Source organism: Lepisma saccharinum, chromosome 13 (assembly GCF_977018435.1).
Source record: "Lepisma saccharinum chromosome 13, izLepSacc3.1, whole genome shotgun sequence".
In the NCBI taxonomy this organism is placed as follows: Eukaryota; Metazoa; Arthropoda; class Insecta; order Zygentoma; family Lepismatidae; genus Lepisma; species Lepisma saccharinum.
Genome location: NC_139241.1, coordinates 44,200,407 through 44,219,335, shown reverse-complemented (window position 1 = coordinate 44,219,335; position 18,929 = coordinate 44,200,407). Strand labels below are relative to the sequence as shown.

The following is an 18,929-nucleotide window of genomic DNA, read 5'->3' as shown; positions in this document are numbered from 1 at the left end:
TTGGCTTCGCCATTACTGAAAAAATTGGCTTCATCACTGAACATTTTGCATCCATATCTCGGTAGCTACGCTCGCCCGCCAGTAAAACAACTTCCACTCTTTCGTTAACATTCAGAAACCTGCAAAAAAAGAGAAAAGACTACATTTTACCTATGTGACGTGAATTTTGGTCCACCCTGTATTTTCAGAGTGAGGATTGAATGTATAATGTAGAAAAATGTAAACTTAGGGAATGAAAAATGGGGATTCCACTGTATCAATTGTCCAGAAGAATACAAGGAATTTCATAATGTTCTTCAAGGTTGGGATAATTTATTAGAAGAAGAGTATTGCACTTACTGCAGCAAAACCAGCTCCGGTTAAAGCAATTTTTTTTTTTTTTGCTCATCCCGTCATGTTTTAGTTCTCATGGCTACTGGTAGCTAGTTTAGTGCATTCATGAAAGTGACTGCTACACCTGTCGAGAAATAGTTTGGCATTTTGGAATTCCATGCATCATAAAAGTGAAAACCCATGTTCCTTTGTGGAAACATGATTCACCAAAAGTGACAGTGTTCTTTGCCATTACCCATGAATTCATGCATGGGCCATTCTGTTTCATGGAAAGAACAGTAACAGAATTAACATACCTTGATGTGTTACAATTGTGGCGTATGTCTCAATTGAGTGATGAACCGCATTTAGTTTCTCAGCAGGATGGCAGTCTCGCCCACTTTCACCGTGTTCTTTGATAGTACATGTGGCTGAACATGACCAATACGTAATGTAAACCTCAAGATTAGTGGACCTCATACCTTGTTATGTTCTTTTGTGGAGTTAGATAAAAGGCAAATTTTTCGTCCCACTGCTGCCTTGTGGTATTGACAAGGTGCATCATCTCAGCAGTAAAGACTTATCAACAGGCTGCACATACTGAACCTTTGTACGTGTGGAATTAAATGGTTCGAGTTCCCATGGTACTGGTTTCATTGTGATAAGTTAATCCCGAAGAACATTATGAAATGCCCTTTACATAACATCCTTTATTTTTTTGTTGGTGGTGCGCCTTGTGCTTGTCACTATTGCTTTTTGTTCATGGAATTGCGAAAAAGGAAAATATTTAGGGATGTGACAGATTAATCTGTACTCCATCAGTATCAGCCAATATAGGCATATTTGATGTATCGGTAAAATTACAGATTATTTTACCGATCCAATATACTATATACATGTATATCTATAAATATATTATAATTTAGTGCAAAATTCTACCATTTTTTTACAATTTTTATGGATAATTTCCATGCCCTACTTTTTAAAAAAGTAATAATAATCAACTGTGGCGCAACAGCCCTTGAAGGGCCTTGGCCTATCTCCCGACTGCCAGTCTCCCTCCACAATCCTACCTAAAGGTGTGGAGTTCTTCAACCGGTAATGGGGTGACATGGGGTCAGCACTTCGAACCCCCATCCATTACAGGAGATTTTTTCGAGACCGGATTACGCTACTCACTCGTAGCTCCCCAATTTCCTCACGATGGTGGGTTGCCACCGGCCTTATACACAGGTAAAACTTCCCGGAGACTGAACCTGGGATCTAACCCATGCCGTCCCGCAGCCACCGTCCAAAGCAAGGTGCCTGAAACCACACAGCCATGGAGGAGGACAATTTTTTAAAAAAATAAATGTCTAAATATGCAAATTCTTTTGCACTGCAATCACGTGGAAACATTTATTAAGGAGGTCATAAACTATTCAGGTTCTTCAAGGACAATTTGTAATTTTATATCGGATCAGTATCAGTAAATTTTATATCGGTACTCTATACAGGGTGACCATAAACCACTTGAAGAACTGATGAATGAAAATTGTGGTCTGCATGTTTGCCATCAGTCTCAACACAGTTTTCTCAGATGTTGCAATCAAAATGTGAGGATTCAGAGAACCTGTTGGAGTGGATGTCCTTTCATAGAGATGGTCTAGGTCATGGAGTTTTGCAGCATATGCATTAGATTTCAAAATTTTCCACATAGAAAATTCCATGGGATTGAGATCAGGTGACCATGGTGTAGAAAACATGCTATCCAGCCATTGGTTCCAAACTTTATGATAACCCTGTATAGTAACATGGCAATAAAAAGCATTTTAAAATATTTCCCTTGATTAGCCTGTATAATAGAGAAACTTTACTGTAAATGTGTTTTATAGCAGGAGTATCTAAACTATTTGCTATGGGCCACTTCCAGACTAGTTCCATGGTCAGCGTTAGTAATCATAGAAGACCTACAAGGGAGCTTTTAGACTGAAGCGATAGGCTGCCTGAACAACAGATCAGAGACAAAAGATGCATGGTTCTTAGTTTTGGACTTTTAACCACTGTGTTATTTTTAAAATTACCAACGTTTCAGAGGCTGATTGTGCCTCCGTCTTCAGGGTAGTGTGTGATCTACTAAATCACATTGCATTCCCTGGACACATGATGTGTTTGGGGATGGTGTCTATATAGAGAATAAATTGCTGCCTTGTAGGATTATTCTCGGTGGCCAAAGCTCCACCTTGTCTGTTGGTTACAAGGACCTCTTGTACAGTCACGGACACATCTGGATTGTAACGATTCCATTGAAAGTAAATGAGATCATTACAACCCAGAAGTCTCCATGACTGTACATGAAGTTGCCAGGGAGAGTTATGAGTGACCCAGGCCCAACTTCGTCTGGTCGTCACGTCAAGACTGTTTTTCTATATAGGTTGCCAGGGAGGATTAATGTGTGGTGGCCCAGGCTCCACCTTGTCAAAGGATTGATACCATTGGGAATCAACCCCCCAAAATGTAATTCTCCTTTAGTGCCACTTACGTGCAACTGTCAAGACCCTTAATGGTTGTGGACATACAGTTCTCCCAGTGCGTGTGCTACACTGATCCTCGTTTGTATGCTGACTGGCCAAAGCAGGGTTGGAGATGTATCTGTAAAGGGCATAAAGGGGGTTGGTGTGCAATGTATATGAATAATCTACAGAGACTGTGCGTGACATCTTAAGTGTATGGAGAGATTCAACCCTGCTTTGGCCAGTCAGCATACAAATGAGGATCAGTGTAGCACACGCACTGGGCGAACTGTATGTCCACAACCATTAAGGGTCTGACAGTTGTACGTAAGCGGCACTGAATTAGCATTACTTTTTTTGGGGTTGATTCCCAACGGTATCAATCCTTTGACAAGGTGGAGCCTGGGCCGCCACAAATTAATCCTCCCTGGCAACCTATATAGAAAAACAGTCTTGACGTGACCACCAGACGAAGTGGAGCCTGGGCCACTCATAACTCTCCCTGGCAACTTCATGTACAAGAGGTCCTTGTAACCGACAGACAAGGTGGAGCCTTGGTCACCGAGAATAATCCTACAAGGCAACAATTTATTCTCTATATAGACACCATCCCCAAACACATCATGTGTCCAGGGATTGCAATGTGATTTAGTAGATCACACACTACCCTGAAGACGGAGGTAGAATCACCTTCCGAAACGTTGGTAATTTTAAAAATAACACAGTGGTTAAAAGTCCAAAACTAAGAATGAATAAATCACCACTGATCAGCTACAAAGAAGAAGATGCATAGTATTGAGAAAATGGCCCAGTCCGAGTATGTGGGGTGTTAAGGCTGACGCTTTTTCAAGACACCCAAATACCAACCTCACTTCCACGTAGTACACCCTGGACTGCTTTGAAGACTAACGAGATTCTGGTGTCTGGATCCATGGCCAGTATAATCTCATCTTCATGTTAGCCAAAATTCTCATATTCACGATTGGCCAAAATTGGCAGAAAAGTGAAGTAAAAATAAACTAAATGAACTAAACGACACTTGCAGCTTGTCGTCTTGCTTCAGTTCGAAAAGTTACATTTATTTCTGGAGGTTGTTTTTCCAAGAGATATGCGTAACGTGTTGCTACGATCTGAAAGCTCCCTTACTTTTGTTTAAGTTCAAATATGTACATTAAAAAAACGATGAAAAACTTTTATGTTACCTGAATTTTGAAACATTCTATATACTTGACTGTGTTTTGTTTTCTTTCAGGGCTGTGGTAAGCGTTTCACAGAGTATTCATCACTATATAAACACCATGTTGTCCATACCCACCAGAAACCGTATTACTGCAATTTATGTGCGAGGCATTATAGGCAAGCTTCAACCTTAACTATGCATAGGAGGACTGCTCATGGCATCATAGAAAGTGATGATGGGACTGAGATTATTCTTGCTAGAGACTCTTCCATGTTTGCTGGCAGCAGTGACAGTGAGCCAGCTTCGAAACGAGTCAAGTCATCCATAATGTCTGGTGTAAGTATTTTATTATTTGTCGGATTTAGCCGATACCACTTTATCTTGATACTAGTGTCAATGCCATTACTCACGAGCACCGATACTGATGCTTAGAAGTTGTACGAGGGAGAATCAGAGGAAAACCGCAATTAATTTTTTTCCACTATTTTAATGCTGGGATAATGTTTGATTAAGATGTTTTAAGAGCGTATTTTGCATTTTGCAGTTCATTTCGCATCATTCCGTTACAAAACATGGTAACAAAATGCACCTCGCACCTTTCAAAAACATGAAAAATTAACATTACAGTGTTTTATTTTAAATTTCGTGTTTTCGTTAAAAACATAATATAAATGCACCCTACCTATTGTACAGTCACGGACACTGCCGGCTTGTAAGGATTCCATTGAAAGTCAATGTATTCATTACAAGCCAGCAGTGTCCATGACTGTACTACTTAGCTGTTCTACATTTTGAATTTGAATAAATATATATTCTGAATTTCAATATACTTTATTTCTGACCAAACTGAATGTTCAAGAATTGCCAGCAATCTCTAAGTACGAGGTCTAGTCAAAAAAGAGTGAGAATGATTTTTCATTATATCACACAATGAACATGCTGCAGTGAAACAAATTTGCGCGAGAAGAACGTGTCTCGTGGAATCTGCAGATAAAATTGCAAGCACGTATGCTCATACATCTGGCAACACTGCACAAAGAAAACCTGAATAGTCAGGAGTCACATATGGAAAATGGAGTTGGTTCGTGAGGAGCAGTACGTGGCTTTGAAATTTTGCGTCCGTCTGCAGAAATCCACCACGAAAGCATACGAAATGTTGCAGCAGGCATACGGCGAAGATGTCCTTCCACAATCAACTGCGCCCGACCCTGTGGCCGAGTGGTTAGCACATCGCGCTGCGATGCCAAGGGTCCCGGGTTCGAATCCCGGTCGGGCTTGGTTGTTTGTGAATGTCCATTCATCATTTCATCACTCATCCCCATCTTCGCAAATTAGCCAAGCGGCACAAAACGCAAAGTAAAATAAACTAAATCAAATCAAATCAAATCAAACAATCAACTGCATTTTGGTGGTTCAAACAGTTTTAGTAGGGCAATGTTTCGAACACAAAGCATGGTGGTCTGGGTGCTCCTGCAAACGCAGTGAACGAGATCATGGTTAACACAGCTGCCATCATTGTTCGGGAAGATCGCCGAATAGCAATAGATGAACTGATGGACGTGTTGTGTTACACATTTCCCATGGTAGTGTGTTCACCATTCTGCACGATCGCTTGCACACGAGACGCGTATGTGCAAGATGGGTGCCGAGATTGCTAACACCTAAACAGAAGTAGGTGAGAGTGGAGGTGTGTCGGGAGATTCAGCATCGGGTAGCGGAGCATAGCGAGGCCTACCTGAATTCCATCATAACTGGTGACGAGAGTTGGCTTCACCACTACGATCCTGAAAGCAAACAGGTGAGCACAGTCTGGAAATCACTCAGTTCTCCGACACCAATGAAAGCCAAAACTGTTCCGTCGGCGAATAAGGTAAGAGATTTTCTTCTTCGACTACCGTGGAATGGTCTATCAACATGAAGTGCCCCTGCATACCATGATTACTGGGCATTATTACTTGACAGTTTTGAAGACTTGGCTGAACACATCCATCGAAAACGCCCTGAGCTGCATCCATCTTGTTGGCACCTACACTAGGATAATGAACACCTTCACATTTCCAATGTTGTTGCCCAAAATCTTGAATGTGTCTTGCACCCCCCATATAGCCTGGATCTTGCTCTGTGTGACATTTTTTTGTTTCCTCATCTGAAATCGGAGCTGCAGGGCAAGCGTTTTGACTCATCAAAAGCCGTTCTGAAGAAGGTGGGGGTGGTTCTAAAGACGATGTCAAAAGATGGGTTCATCACGTCTTTCTGGACTGGCAGACATGTTTGGCCAAGTGTATACAACTCGATGGGGACTACTTTCAAAAAGACCATATCAACCTGTACCCTGCCTAAGGTATTTTGTAAGTAAAAAAAATCATTCTTTTTTGACTAGCCCTCGTATATCGGTAATGAATTCAAAAGACATAGTCTTGTTTGTAGTATTACCTGTTACAACACTCATGGCTTACCTGGTTGATGCACATATTAATAAACTTCCGTCCACATCGGCAACAGTGATTATTCTAATATTGAAATATTTTTTTTGCAGCTTGTTAGTCAGTTGGTGAGTATGAGTGAAGATGGCACTACGTTAGTCACTCTCCAGGCGGATGACGATTCTGACCATAAAACAGCTCTGGTGGACCTTCAGGCGTCCCATGGTTCGGATGAGCAGACGCTGACGCAGATTCATGCCATTAGGACCTCCACAGGGACAGTAAGTTCCCAGGGCACCGCTCAGTTTTTTGTTGTGGCCGATCCAGCTCAGTTAGCAGCTTTAGAGGTAAGACTCTCCTTTTATGTCACTCCTGTTCAGATAGTGGCACATACCTCAACTTTTCAACCTTATAAAGTGTGTGCCACTTTATGTGAACAGGAGTGTACAAGATCCAAGTTACATCAGTAATTTCGTGGCAACTCTTGTACCATGTAAATTTTGTAGTTTGTTGCCTGGCTATGCTATGTATGCTCCTGTTCGCATAAAGTGGCACACTTTATAGTGTTGAACAACTGAAGAATGTGCCACTTTATCTTAACAGGAGTGTACATTATAGTTCTTGACATTCACATTCCACAAACCAGTCAACTTGAAGTTGTCTTACATGTTAAGCAATCTGCAGGCATGTCTTGCAGTAGTAAGAGTATCAGAGAATTCAGATAGCTGTGCTCATGGAAAGTCAGTCAGAATGTCTTGAAAATGTACTCTCTCTGTGGAAAAATCAGTGTTTTTGTAGTAATGCACCAAAGTAATATTTTGAACCAAAAAAAGGGAGAGAGAAAAGAAATAATTTTAATTTTTTTTGTGGACAAACTATACTTCAGTGCGATATACTGAGCATTGCTGTCAGAGTGAGAGTAGAAATTATATATTAGGTAATAAGGATGTGACAGATGAATCAGTAGTCTATGAGTATCAGCCGAATTAGGCATATCAGTTTATCAGTAAATTGACCGATTTTTTTAGCGATCCGATATATCTATCAATATCTTATAATTTAGTGCAAAATTGTGCCATTTTGTTATATTTTTATCTCTAAATATGCAACATTTTTTTGCATTGCAGTAACCTGCATTTATTAAGGAGGTCAATGAACTATTCAGGCTCTTCAAGGATTATTTGAAATTTTATATCAGATTGGTAGAATATCGGTATCGGCCAAAATTTCACATTGGCCCATCACTATTAGTTGCTATAGGGAAAGGGGTCATGTTTTGAACAATTTTCATGTTGAAATACCTATACCACAATAAGTGGTGCTGGTATTTTCAACTTTATTGTTGCAATTTTTAGGGTGTTTGGTAGATAATTATTTAGAGTATCATACAGTGGAACCTCGATTTTACGTTTTCTTCAGGGGACCAACCTAAAAAAACTTTAAATGTGGGAAAATATAAAACCATGGAAAATTTTGTAACATTTTGCTATGTTGGGTCCACCGCGGTTGAATGTTTAATGCAGGAAAATGTAAAATCGGGGTTCCACTGTATTACTAAATTTTACTCCAATTATGTGTTTGCACTATAATCGTTACAACTTTGTAGAGAAATGAATATTGTTAATTGTTTGTCAATACATGGCAAGTATCACGTGAAAGTTCACCATTAAATACTTATTTGCTTCTCTCCCTCTACCCAAAAGTCAATTACCGTTTGGTTTCTCATATTATTGCCTTTAAATGTGAAGTGAATAATTTAAAACTTGGTTATGTAGGATATATGTGGCGTTGAGCTAAAATACAGCGACATTCATGTACACTAATTTCCCTAATAATTTGGTCTGGAAAAGTCAGAAAATTTTGTTTCACAGCATTCTCTGTGTACAACAGTATACTCCCATAGCTAATAATGTTCCCAGAACTCAAGGGTTGATGGGAGAGCAAAAATGGGACTCAATGTACATCTGCCTTATCAAGATGAATCCTGAGTACAGTGGAACCTCGATTTTACGTTTTTCAGAGGACCAAGCTGAAAAAACTTAAAATACGGGAAAATGTAAAATCTGGGGGAAATTTTATAACATTTTGCTATGTTGGGATCGTCAAGCTTGAGTGTATAATACAGGAAAATGTAAAATCCGGGAATGTATAATCGGGGTTTCACTGTAGTATTAAGAACTGCACAGTTTTACTGTTACTGCTTAAATTGGCATGTATTTTCGAGAATTTAATCTGTGAACATGTGCAATATGAGAGAGAAAAGAGCCCAAAAACACAAGGAATTTAGTAAAAAACATGTGCGAAACTAGCTATGGGTAGATGGATACCCAATAAATATAAATTTAATATAAATAAATAATTTATTACAAGGCTGTAATTATATTGGTCTGTAATTAGTCATTATATAGTCCACTTTTTCTTTTATGTTCATAATTTTGACGCTTTACAGTCATTGCCCTTTAGAGCGCCGTTCAGCATGGAGTTTGGTTTTAGTTTAGTTTAGTTTACACCCCTGAGAAAGTTAGTGTTAATTTATCTGTTGCCTTGTTTCTTTGTATCTCCATGACCTGCTCTAACTATTGCCATCATGTTAATCATCACCCATTGAGTCATCATTGTCATATACTAAATGCAAAGAGCAGATTATTTTGTGTTCCATCCTTGAATAATGAAATGTTTTTAATTATGAGAGTTTGGAATTTTAACCTTTAGCATATGGCTGGGATAACTAGTCTCCCATTTCCATGTGGTGGTATTTCTCAAAAACCAGATGATAGTTTACTTTGTTTTTGATTTATGTTGCTGGAATTTCAGTGCAATATGAGAATTGATAGTTCGTGGGCTATTCATTGTAGAAAGTTGAAGTTTATTTTGCATGGAGTGGCTAGGGCTTTTGTAGGAGGTACAGTGTTGAGAAGATTTTATGATTCAAATGCAGTTAGAAGAAAATGCATAATTTACTCAAGAAATCTCTTTTTGGGTAGATGCTGTGTGGTCCTACATGAAACTGATGTGAATAGAAAGATTCCAAAATGTACTTACGATCGTGCTTGGTATTGTTGAAAATTCTCTCATAGTTTATCATGAAAAACAGTATGTATTATGCATTAGAAAAAAAAATAGTTCACATCTATTCATAAGTAGCCTATTGGTTCAGCCAATTATTGACAAACTACTGCTATTTTGCGTTTTTTGAAAAAAGTATGAAAAAGTCTCTGAAAATGTACTTTTTAGCTTTCATGTGCCCCTGTTTAACCTGTATTTAGCACACATTAAGGAAAGTGGTTTCTGAAAGTAGAACTTGCACAGTACCTACAATAAAACAATATTTACCTTGCTTTCTGCTAAGACTAAGTTACTTATTGGCGCCTCTAACCTTTGTCAGAAATGTTACAGGATTGATTTTTTTAATTCTCAAACTATGATATTGAAACATACGAATTTGGTGGTATTTTTGTTATCTGATATGTGTTGTGAATGTACATGCCTTGGAAATTGTTCTGCTTAACCACAAGGTGGCAAGGCTGCACCTAGCAACACACTGTGTGTTATGTTGGCTCATTTAATTGGAGTTACACAAGTGACATGATGGACGTGGAGTTGGAGCATAGAATTAAGATTAAGTTCTGTGTTAAGCTTGGGAAAACACCTACAAAAACATGAAACATGATACAAAAAGCCCATAGTGACCAGGCATTACTGAGACACCATGTGTTTGAAAGCCACAAGAGGTTTCGGAAAGCAATCTCTGATCAGGCTGTGTTACTGTTTTGCATGATATCAGATGTACTGAAATTGAATAGAGGTGTGTGTCTCATCAAGTTGTACATGATAATTTGGGGAAATGGAAAGTTAATAAAAAAAATCATCGCTCATACACTGGCAGAGTAGTGAAGGAAACCAGAAGAACAATTGCTCTCGTACTGTTGGAAAAGGTCAGAAATGATCCCACAGTAGTGTTCAATATTATTGCCGAAGATGAAAGTTGCTGCTATGGATATAACTCTCAAATGAAACTGCAACCATCAAAAACAATGAATGTGGTCTACCATGAACTTCTGCCTTGAGGTCAGACAATGAACCACAATTAGTCGTAGAGAGATTAACCCCCCCCCCCCCCCGAATGACAGGGTCTTTAAGGAAAGCGATATTTATACATTGTACTCCCCAATAATGAAAATTAAAGAAGGAACAAGAAAATCAAAAATTTTCAAAAAATTGGTATTTGGCCACCACAATAGACCAAAATAAATTAAGAAATGTAATATTTATCAGTGGTAGATAGACTGATACTTCTTGGGGGGGAAAAATAATAACATTATGTAAGAGCAGCAGTGTTGCTAGCTTACGGAGAAACATTCTGAAATTTTACTTGTAGTGTCAGCCCTATGGATGCTGTATTTGGACCAAATTTGCAGGGAAGCACAACAAGAGACCATTCTTTGAGGATATCTAATACCCATTACCCAATTTTTTTTTGGGGGGGGGAAACTGAAATTATGTAATATTTTCGAAAGTCGTAATTTTCAACGTCCCAGGGTCTTACTATTAGTAAGTACGTGGAGTGGCCCCTATGGGGCCCTGAGCTGGTTAACGGCTCCAAAGGCGGAAGAAGATGGATGGCCATCTCAATGGTGGCGGAAAACCCAGAGGAGTAACACCTCTCTAAGATGGTAGCACTTCGTAAGGGCCCCTAGCCAGGGTAACGGCGAAGACCCCAACGGCAGATGTGGTAGAGAAGGAGTCCTTTGGTACGGCACATATGGCAGAAGGGGCACTAAATTCCCAAGTAGCTAAAATTGGGAAAACCACTGTATGGTGGCGAGGAGGGATCCTCAGAAGACTAGTGGAGAAAACCCTGACAGAAAACCAGCCATGGCCTTTAGGCTGAAAGGACTAAGCAACCAAAAGGCCCCCTATCGCTGGGCTAATCACCCGCATAGGGGTAGATGATGATTCAGAGAAGAAATTAATGCCTCGGAAACCCCGGACAGATGTCACAAAGATGACAACGAAAGAATAAGGAAATTAGAATCGGAACCTGGAATATCAAAACATTAAATGGTAAAGAAGTGGAAATAATCAAGGAAATGGAAAGATACAAAATAAAAATACTTGGAATAAGCAATGTAAAGAAGAAAGAAAATGGTGAAAAAATGCTTGAAGGAAGAAATGTATTGGGTAAGTAAGTAAGTAAGTAAGTAAGATTGGATGGAAAGATGTCAGACACATTTAAATTGGTGAAAGGAGTAAAACAGGGAGATAGCTTGAGCCCACTACTCTTTATAGTATTTATGGATGGAGTTCTAAAGATATGCAAAAGATGGACAGCAAGAACAAAAATGAGTAATTGGAATATGAGACCTATACATTGCCAAGCATTAGTATATGCAGATGACATAATACTAATAGCAGATACAGAGAACAAGCTACAAGTGGCGGTTACAGAATGGGCAGAAGTGCTAAAGGCTAAAAGAATGATTGTAAACACAAATAAGAGCAAAGTGATGCAAATAGGAAGAACAGAAGAGATAATAGAAAGAATACACATAATATGCGATGGAATAGAACTGGAGCAGACAGAAAGATATGAGTACCTGGGAACAGTCATAAACCAGACAGGAAGTGATGAATGGAGTAAGGAAATCTAACGATGCATACTAACAACTAAGCCAGACCATTTTTGGAAAAAGGGAAATAAACACCAAAACTAAACTACAAGTAGTAGTCAGTAGAGGAACCCATTCTACTATACGGAAGTGAAATCTGGCCAGTAGGAGGAAAAGAAGTAAGACAAATAAGGACAGTTGAGATGAAATGCTTCCGTAGAATAGTTGGCAAAATGAGAAGAGATAGAGTACGTAATGAAAGAATCAGAGAAGAATTAAATCAGAAGCCAATAGAAGAAAAACTGACACAAAGACAATTAAAATGGTTTGGACATGTGGTAAAAATGGACGAAGATAGAAAAGCAAAATAGTTTAATACACTTACGTAATAACGAAACTATTGATAATATCTAGACAACAGTGAAAGAAAACCACACGAAAATTCACATCAGTGCTCTAGAAGCAATCTAAGCATATGTAATTTTTCATATTTTGAAATATCCAAGGTGTTTTTTGAATGGAGAGAAAAAATCACCCATTTGAATGCCAAATGTCCAACTGAGCCTTAAAGTGCTCTTTTGTCATCATTATTACATGTAAATGTGAAAATATCAGCCAAAATTGGTGGTTGAGGTGTTACAGCCCATTTTATATGATTTATCCCATAATAGTCAGAGAAACAAAGGACTTTTTCAAACTTTGCTTCTTAATAATAGTAAAAATGGATATATTTTGTAATTCGAGTATGTCATACAGGACTGAAGTATCATGTGTAGTTTTGAAGAAATAGCAGGTTAACTGCTGCAATGTAGTGTGGGGATATGTACGTATATTTCAGCCATCCGAATGGCAATACACGGTGTTGGATATAAATATCCCAACAGTCTGATAAAGGTTAAAATTTCAGTTGTAGTAATCCATGGAGAAGTAAATAAAGTATTGTATGCAAACTTGCATCATAAATTCTGGTTTCACCATTTAACACAAGCTTTCCATCTTTCTAGCAACTTGGGGTGACTACAGAAGCTTCAATTTCAGACGACGCAGATGTTGATGTGGATGGAGAAGTGTCATCAGATGCTGTTCATTTATGAATGTCGGTTAAACTCTTCCATTGATATTGCTCAATTATTGACTAAGAGAGAAAGGAAACTTTTTCTTTTTGAGTTGTATATGTGTATTTATTGTGTATATATCTATATATATTTGTAAAAATACACAACTCTAACTTGGTTAGTGAATGTACATTGTGTTGTTTATTTCTTTGCTCATTTTGTTGTTTGGGAATATTACACTTACAACTGTAACGAAGGACAGACAAGAATGTACTGTAACTAGTTTGATAATTAGGGCTTGGAAGTTGATGACCTAATAATCTCAAAAAAAGACCCAAAATGATTTTTGATCTAGAAATATGTGATTTTTTCATAAATTACAAGAGAGTAGTTGAATAATTCGATAAGACCTGTTGTTTTGTGGTTTAACCCCTTAAGTGTGGAATAAGTCGCTACTGGAAAATGTAGGTTTTTCGTCAAATTCAGTATACGCCCTCCGCATTGAGCTGCTGTAGTGCGAAAGGCGTATATATACGCTTTGTTTGTTTGAACTAGATTCGATTTACTATGCCGTATATAGTCACACAGACATTTGGTGAGATAGTTCTAGCTGTAGTAGAAACAAAAAAATACGAGGGCCATTTTTTTTTTCAACCTCCGATGGACCATAAAAATAAGAGAAGTGTGAGTAACAAAATGAATTTATTACCAAAAGTTATGTACATACCTGGTTACTTTTCAACATAATCGTCGTTATGATACAGGCATTTGTCATGTCGTGGGACGAGCTTTCCGATCCCTCAGCGTTAGGTCAGGTCTATACGCCGGGTGATCAAACACTTCCCATTTAAACTGCTCCAGAAGGTGTTGGGTTACAGCGCTGAGTGATTTTCATCTCTTCCCTGCATTGAAGAACTGGCTAGGAGGCCAAAGCTTCCACACCAATGAGGAACTTCAAAACAACGTTCAGGCCCATCTCGCATCACTGGCGGTTGCGTTCTTCGCAGAGGGTATTGGAAAGCTCGTCCCACGATATGACAAATGCCTATATCTTAACGACAATTATGTCGAAAGGTAACCAGGTATGTACATAACTTTTGGTAATAAATTCATTTTGTTACTTACACTTCTCTTATTTTTATGGTCCATCGGAGGTTAAAGAAAATGGCCCTCGTAGTAGCAATAGAGGAAAAAGACGAAAAGAAATAAGAAGGGAAAAATTAGTTTCATCTTCTTCCTTTTCATCTTTTTCCTTTTCATCTTTTTCCTCTCTTGCTACTATTTTTTGTTTCTACTACAGCTAGAACTATCTGACCAAAGGTCTGTGTGACTATATATGCCATAGTAAATCAAATATAGTTGAAACACATAAAGTGTATATATACGCCTTCTACACTACAGCAGTACAATGCAGAATCCACACTTAAGGTTTTAAACTACCTCTATTTTTACTTTTTTTTTTTTTTTTTTTTTTTAGAGTAATTTGATTTTGAAGCCACAGATTAAAGCTATAACAGTAGCCAGGAAATCTCAAAGTAGGCTTTATTATTCTCTCAAAAGTATTGTAAGTTTACTGGAGGTAAAATGTATTTCATTTAAAATAATATTGTGCTTTTGCATTGGCAATATTTTCGATTGATGGCATATTTTCTAAAAAGTTCATGTTACGAAATTTAAATATGTAAGTTATGTTATTAAATGCATATAGAATTTACGAAACAACAAATATGGAGCAACATGAAACCTAATAAAAAATCGCAACATAAATGGCAAGAAATACTGAAAAATGATCTAAGAGCCAAAAAAGGCTGGTAAATGCAAAATAAAAGTGCTATTTCCTGGTTCTCATTGAAAGTAAACACACTATTGTCAATACTAGCATTGTGTTCAAGGTCCAGAAAAAATATTTATTTTTCATCAACTTCCTAGCCCTATTGATGATCCATTCCTAGGTACATTGACAGGGTGGCTACTCACCAGAAATTCCCGGAATTATATGTGAATTTTTGGCTCCAGGAATTATGCATGAATCCTGCGTGAATTTTTCTTCGTAGAAGTGAAAAATTGCAACTTTTATTAATCCAAATCCCATGGAATTTTTTCATATTTATAAATGCTCTGTGGCAGTTTAGCTTCTATTTTTATCAAGGAGGAGAAAGAAAGCTGCATCAAAAATAACAGATTTCTATTTCATTTATTTTGTTGGGGTCCTTTAAAACCGATTCAACTACACAGTCACACTTGTTGGCAACAACAACCACACAATCATTTTCACTCAGTCTTGAACTTGTGCAATTATTTTCCATGTTGCACAAAATACTGTAACGGCTGGCTAATAAAAACACTGAATCCTCTCTCTGTCTCTTGCACGCACACGTCTGCTACAAGTGTCTGATCTGCTAAATGAGTTACAAACAGTGAGTAAGGCACCTTATATGTGCGTAAGAATCGGTGCACCCTGTTATTGGTTGAGAAGATACTACATGAGCAAACACACCCGCCATGTGCGAGTCCAAATCATTTCTTCCATTCACCCACACGTAAGTCCTCTCAAGAAGCCTTACAGAGAAACAACTCAAATCAAAACAAGTCCTCAATTGTTTCGTTAAAAGTTCTACTTGCAGTCTGATATTGCTATGTGTGTTCAAGCGATAAATACGGAAATGAAATAAGTTTTCTTCAATAATTTCAACTTGTAAGATGGACTTACAAGCCTTACGTGGGCACTACGCTGCTGCTATACACTGACTAAGTTTCGTGAAATAATAAGTGGAAACCATGCTTCCCTTACATATAATAATAATAATAAAACTAAAAACATATTGCATAAAACAAGGAAGGAATTTTTACAATAAAATATTGAAAAAATATGAAATTACTAGGGCTGAGCCGATACCGGTGCTATCGGTATTGGAAAGTATCTGCTGGAATTTTGTGATGATACCAGCCCATACTTTTCCAGCATTTTGATATGTTACGGGGTCTGCAAAAATGCTGCGAAATACTTTCACGGAGTCGAATTATCCTGGAAATTATGCAAAATTCAAACTTTCTCTATATTTTGCATAAGTTTTGTGTGGTAACACTGAATTTTGTAATAACATAACATGTAATTTAATATTCTGATGCAATTCATGAATATTTTAAAGTAAAAATGTTCGTATATTGGGGTGAAATACTACAATATTTTAAACAAATTTTAATTATTACAATTTTGAAGTATCTGTATTGGTGAGAGTATCAGCATCGATATCCGTTCAAAGTGCTATTGGCTCATCCCTAGAAATTACAGCTGAAATGAAATTTTTGGGGGAATATTTTCATAAAAAACTAAAAATGAGCAGGAAAGGCGGTACTTCTCTTTTTTCATTCTCTCCGTGTTTAAAACTGAAATGCAACATACCTCCATTGTCACATTTAAGGATAGTCCACTGCTAATTGTTGAGGGTAAAATAAACAATTATTGAGACTTTTCCATGGTGCGAAATCGCAGCAGATTGGTGGGGGGAAGGAGCAGAAAGACACAGACGAACACACTTACACAATATATATGTGGAACGATTCAAGGGAGACTGTAAAAACCTAAAATATATCTCCAGACATCAGTGCTCGGTCAAGCGACAATTTACAACACAAGGTAACATTCCACAAATAGCGGAAACACATGACGTCAGGAGACACGGCTTTCTTCAATACTACCGGGTTCAAGCCCGTCATCGGCTGGCAAATACAGAAGAGCTGAGCAAGCAGCTAGGAAGTATTTGCCAGCAGCTTAAAAGAGCTAGGCCTTAGTATTTGGGAGTTAGTCGCACCTCAGAATTCAGTAGTGTAACTTAAGAGAATACCAGCTACCAGGTGAAGACGTCCTGCACTTTTCAGGTCTCAAGCCAAGCTCAGGAAACCGGACCGTAGCTTTGCCAAGGCAATCACTAACACACATTCAAGTTGACCATCTTCAGTACCACGGCTTGTAAGTCATCACAGCCGTAAGTCAGACCAACGCTCGATTGGCCTTCTCAAGGGCTACCTCTCCAAGACCAGCTTGTGCTTCGTCGACACCACGGGCAAGAAGACTGTGAGCTGTCGAACTCGGGACTCCATGCTCTGTCGCTTGGCCGAGAGTACTTCGTCAACATCCCTTGAAATCATTCCACTCCCTGCAAGAAGCCTGCCAGCGAGATTGCATGGGGACCTTAAAACGTGACCTAGCTCTACCATCTGACCCCCAAGCGTTCACAATCACGATCCCCGTAGTTTATGCTCTTGAAACCAGTGAACGCATCAATATATACACGTATGTAAATATATGTCAATTATTAAATAATCAAATTATATTATAAAATATACAATATATTATATCGACTGTCTTTCATTCAAAATGTAATTGCAAATTGAAGATTTTAATGTACCACTGATGCTATGAACAATGATTTGCATAAGGGAGGAAGGACAATAGTTTCCTGTATAAAATTCACATGTAAATACTATTACGTGTTTTATTAATATATTTATATACTTCGTGGTTGCTAACAAAAGGCGATGAGAAATGGAGAAGAAATAACAAGTCGATCTAATTTCTGGGGTTTGGGGATTGCTGGGTTCATAAGACAGGCTCTTTGTTGTCCGGTTTTTCTCTTTGTATGTTTTCGATATTATTCCAGTCAAGTATATTCGAATCCCAAACTAATTGTTTATGTTCCTTGTTAAAACAAAAACTCTCCCCCCTGGAAGAATTTGGTGGGTTTGGGGGGGGAAATTTCGGACAAGATTGTTGGAGGGGGAAATCCTCCCCCCCCCCTCCGGGATATCGCACCCATTCTCAATACTTTAAAACCTCAAGGTCAAACTTCTATGTTGGTTTTGATACGAAAAGATAGATCTTATATTACTAAAGTCCCACACAGGGAGTCCAAACAACCTAAAGTTCTTCATGTTAGCAAAAGTGTTAGTAAATTTTAAGTTATACTAACTAAAAGAAAAGTTAAGTTAGTATTCTGTCGACTACAGCTCTAATGTACACAAGCTGTATCAAGAGAAGCATGACACATCTGGTTGCAAACACACTATTCCACAAGTTTCTAAAAGGCCAATTCAAGGCGAAACTTCTTCAAAATATTTCCAGTTTCTACTCTTCAGTGCACTTGCTGGAGCGAATTGTGCTGAGTACATCTGCCCTACTGCTTGATAATTTATAGGTAAGTCACATATTTTCTTTATGATATTACAAAGTCAGTCAGTGGAAATTATGAGTATAACAATAATAATTATTCATGGTTATGATTATTATTGTACAATATTTACTATTGTAAAGTTATTAAAAAAAACAATTTTATTGGAGAGAATTTTCTACTCGATACACCAGATCAGCTAATTTCCAGCACAATTGTGTTTCCTTGTCTTTTCTCATTTCATACAGTTACTAACGGTAGACTGTCAATTAGTGTATTGAAATACATAGCTGTTCTATTGAAATATTATTTTTACATAGGCTGCCGTGTCCAAGATTGATTGATTGAATTGTTTTAAGCCCACGTTATGCACTAATCGGGACTGGACGTACACTTTAAAGGGGTCCGAACCACTGTGCCATGTGGCTCCACTGGGTCTCGAACCGGGACCCCTTGATTAAGAGGCGACAACGTTACCACTACGCCATCACGGAGGCCACCTCGTCCAACAAAGGCTCGAAAGAGTTTGGGACAATTTAGTCATAAATTTATGTTATTTGACGTCTCACATAAAACTGTGTTTTTGGAACTTTGAAAACTGTGGCACCATTTAATCTTTGGATTAAATAATGTAATAATTTACGATGGTTCCTATATTTGACATGTATTTTTATCGACCTAATGCTGTTT

The 18,929-nt window shown here is 38.1% G+C and overlaps 1 protein-coding gene across 4 annotated transcripts in view; it reads left to right on the top strand.

The window, feature by feature from the left end:
- The window catches only part of LOC145996935 (uncharacterized), a 48,869-nt gene extending 35,616 nt beyond the window's left edge, over nt 1-13,253 (top strand). For all 4 annotated transcript variants that reach the window (XM_083133516.1, XM_083133514.1, XM_083133515.1 and 1 more), the window contains exons 8-10: nt 4,057-4,320; nt 6,521-6,754; nt 13,021-13,253. In XM_083133516.1, the coding sequence (XP_082989642.1) occupies nt 4,057-4,320; nt 6,521-6,754; nt 13,021-13,110 (588 nt within the window). In that variant the 3' untranslated portion in view covers nt 13,111-13,253. The remainder of the gene's footprint in view (nt 1-4,056; nt 4,321-6,520; nt 6,755-13,020) is intronic.
- The last annotated feature ends 5,676 nt before the right edge of the window (nt 13,254-18,929 follow it).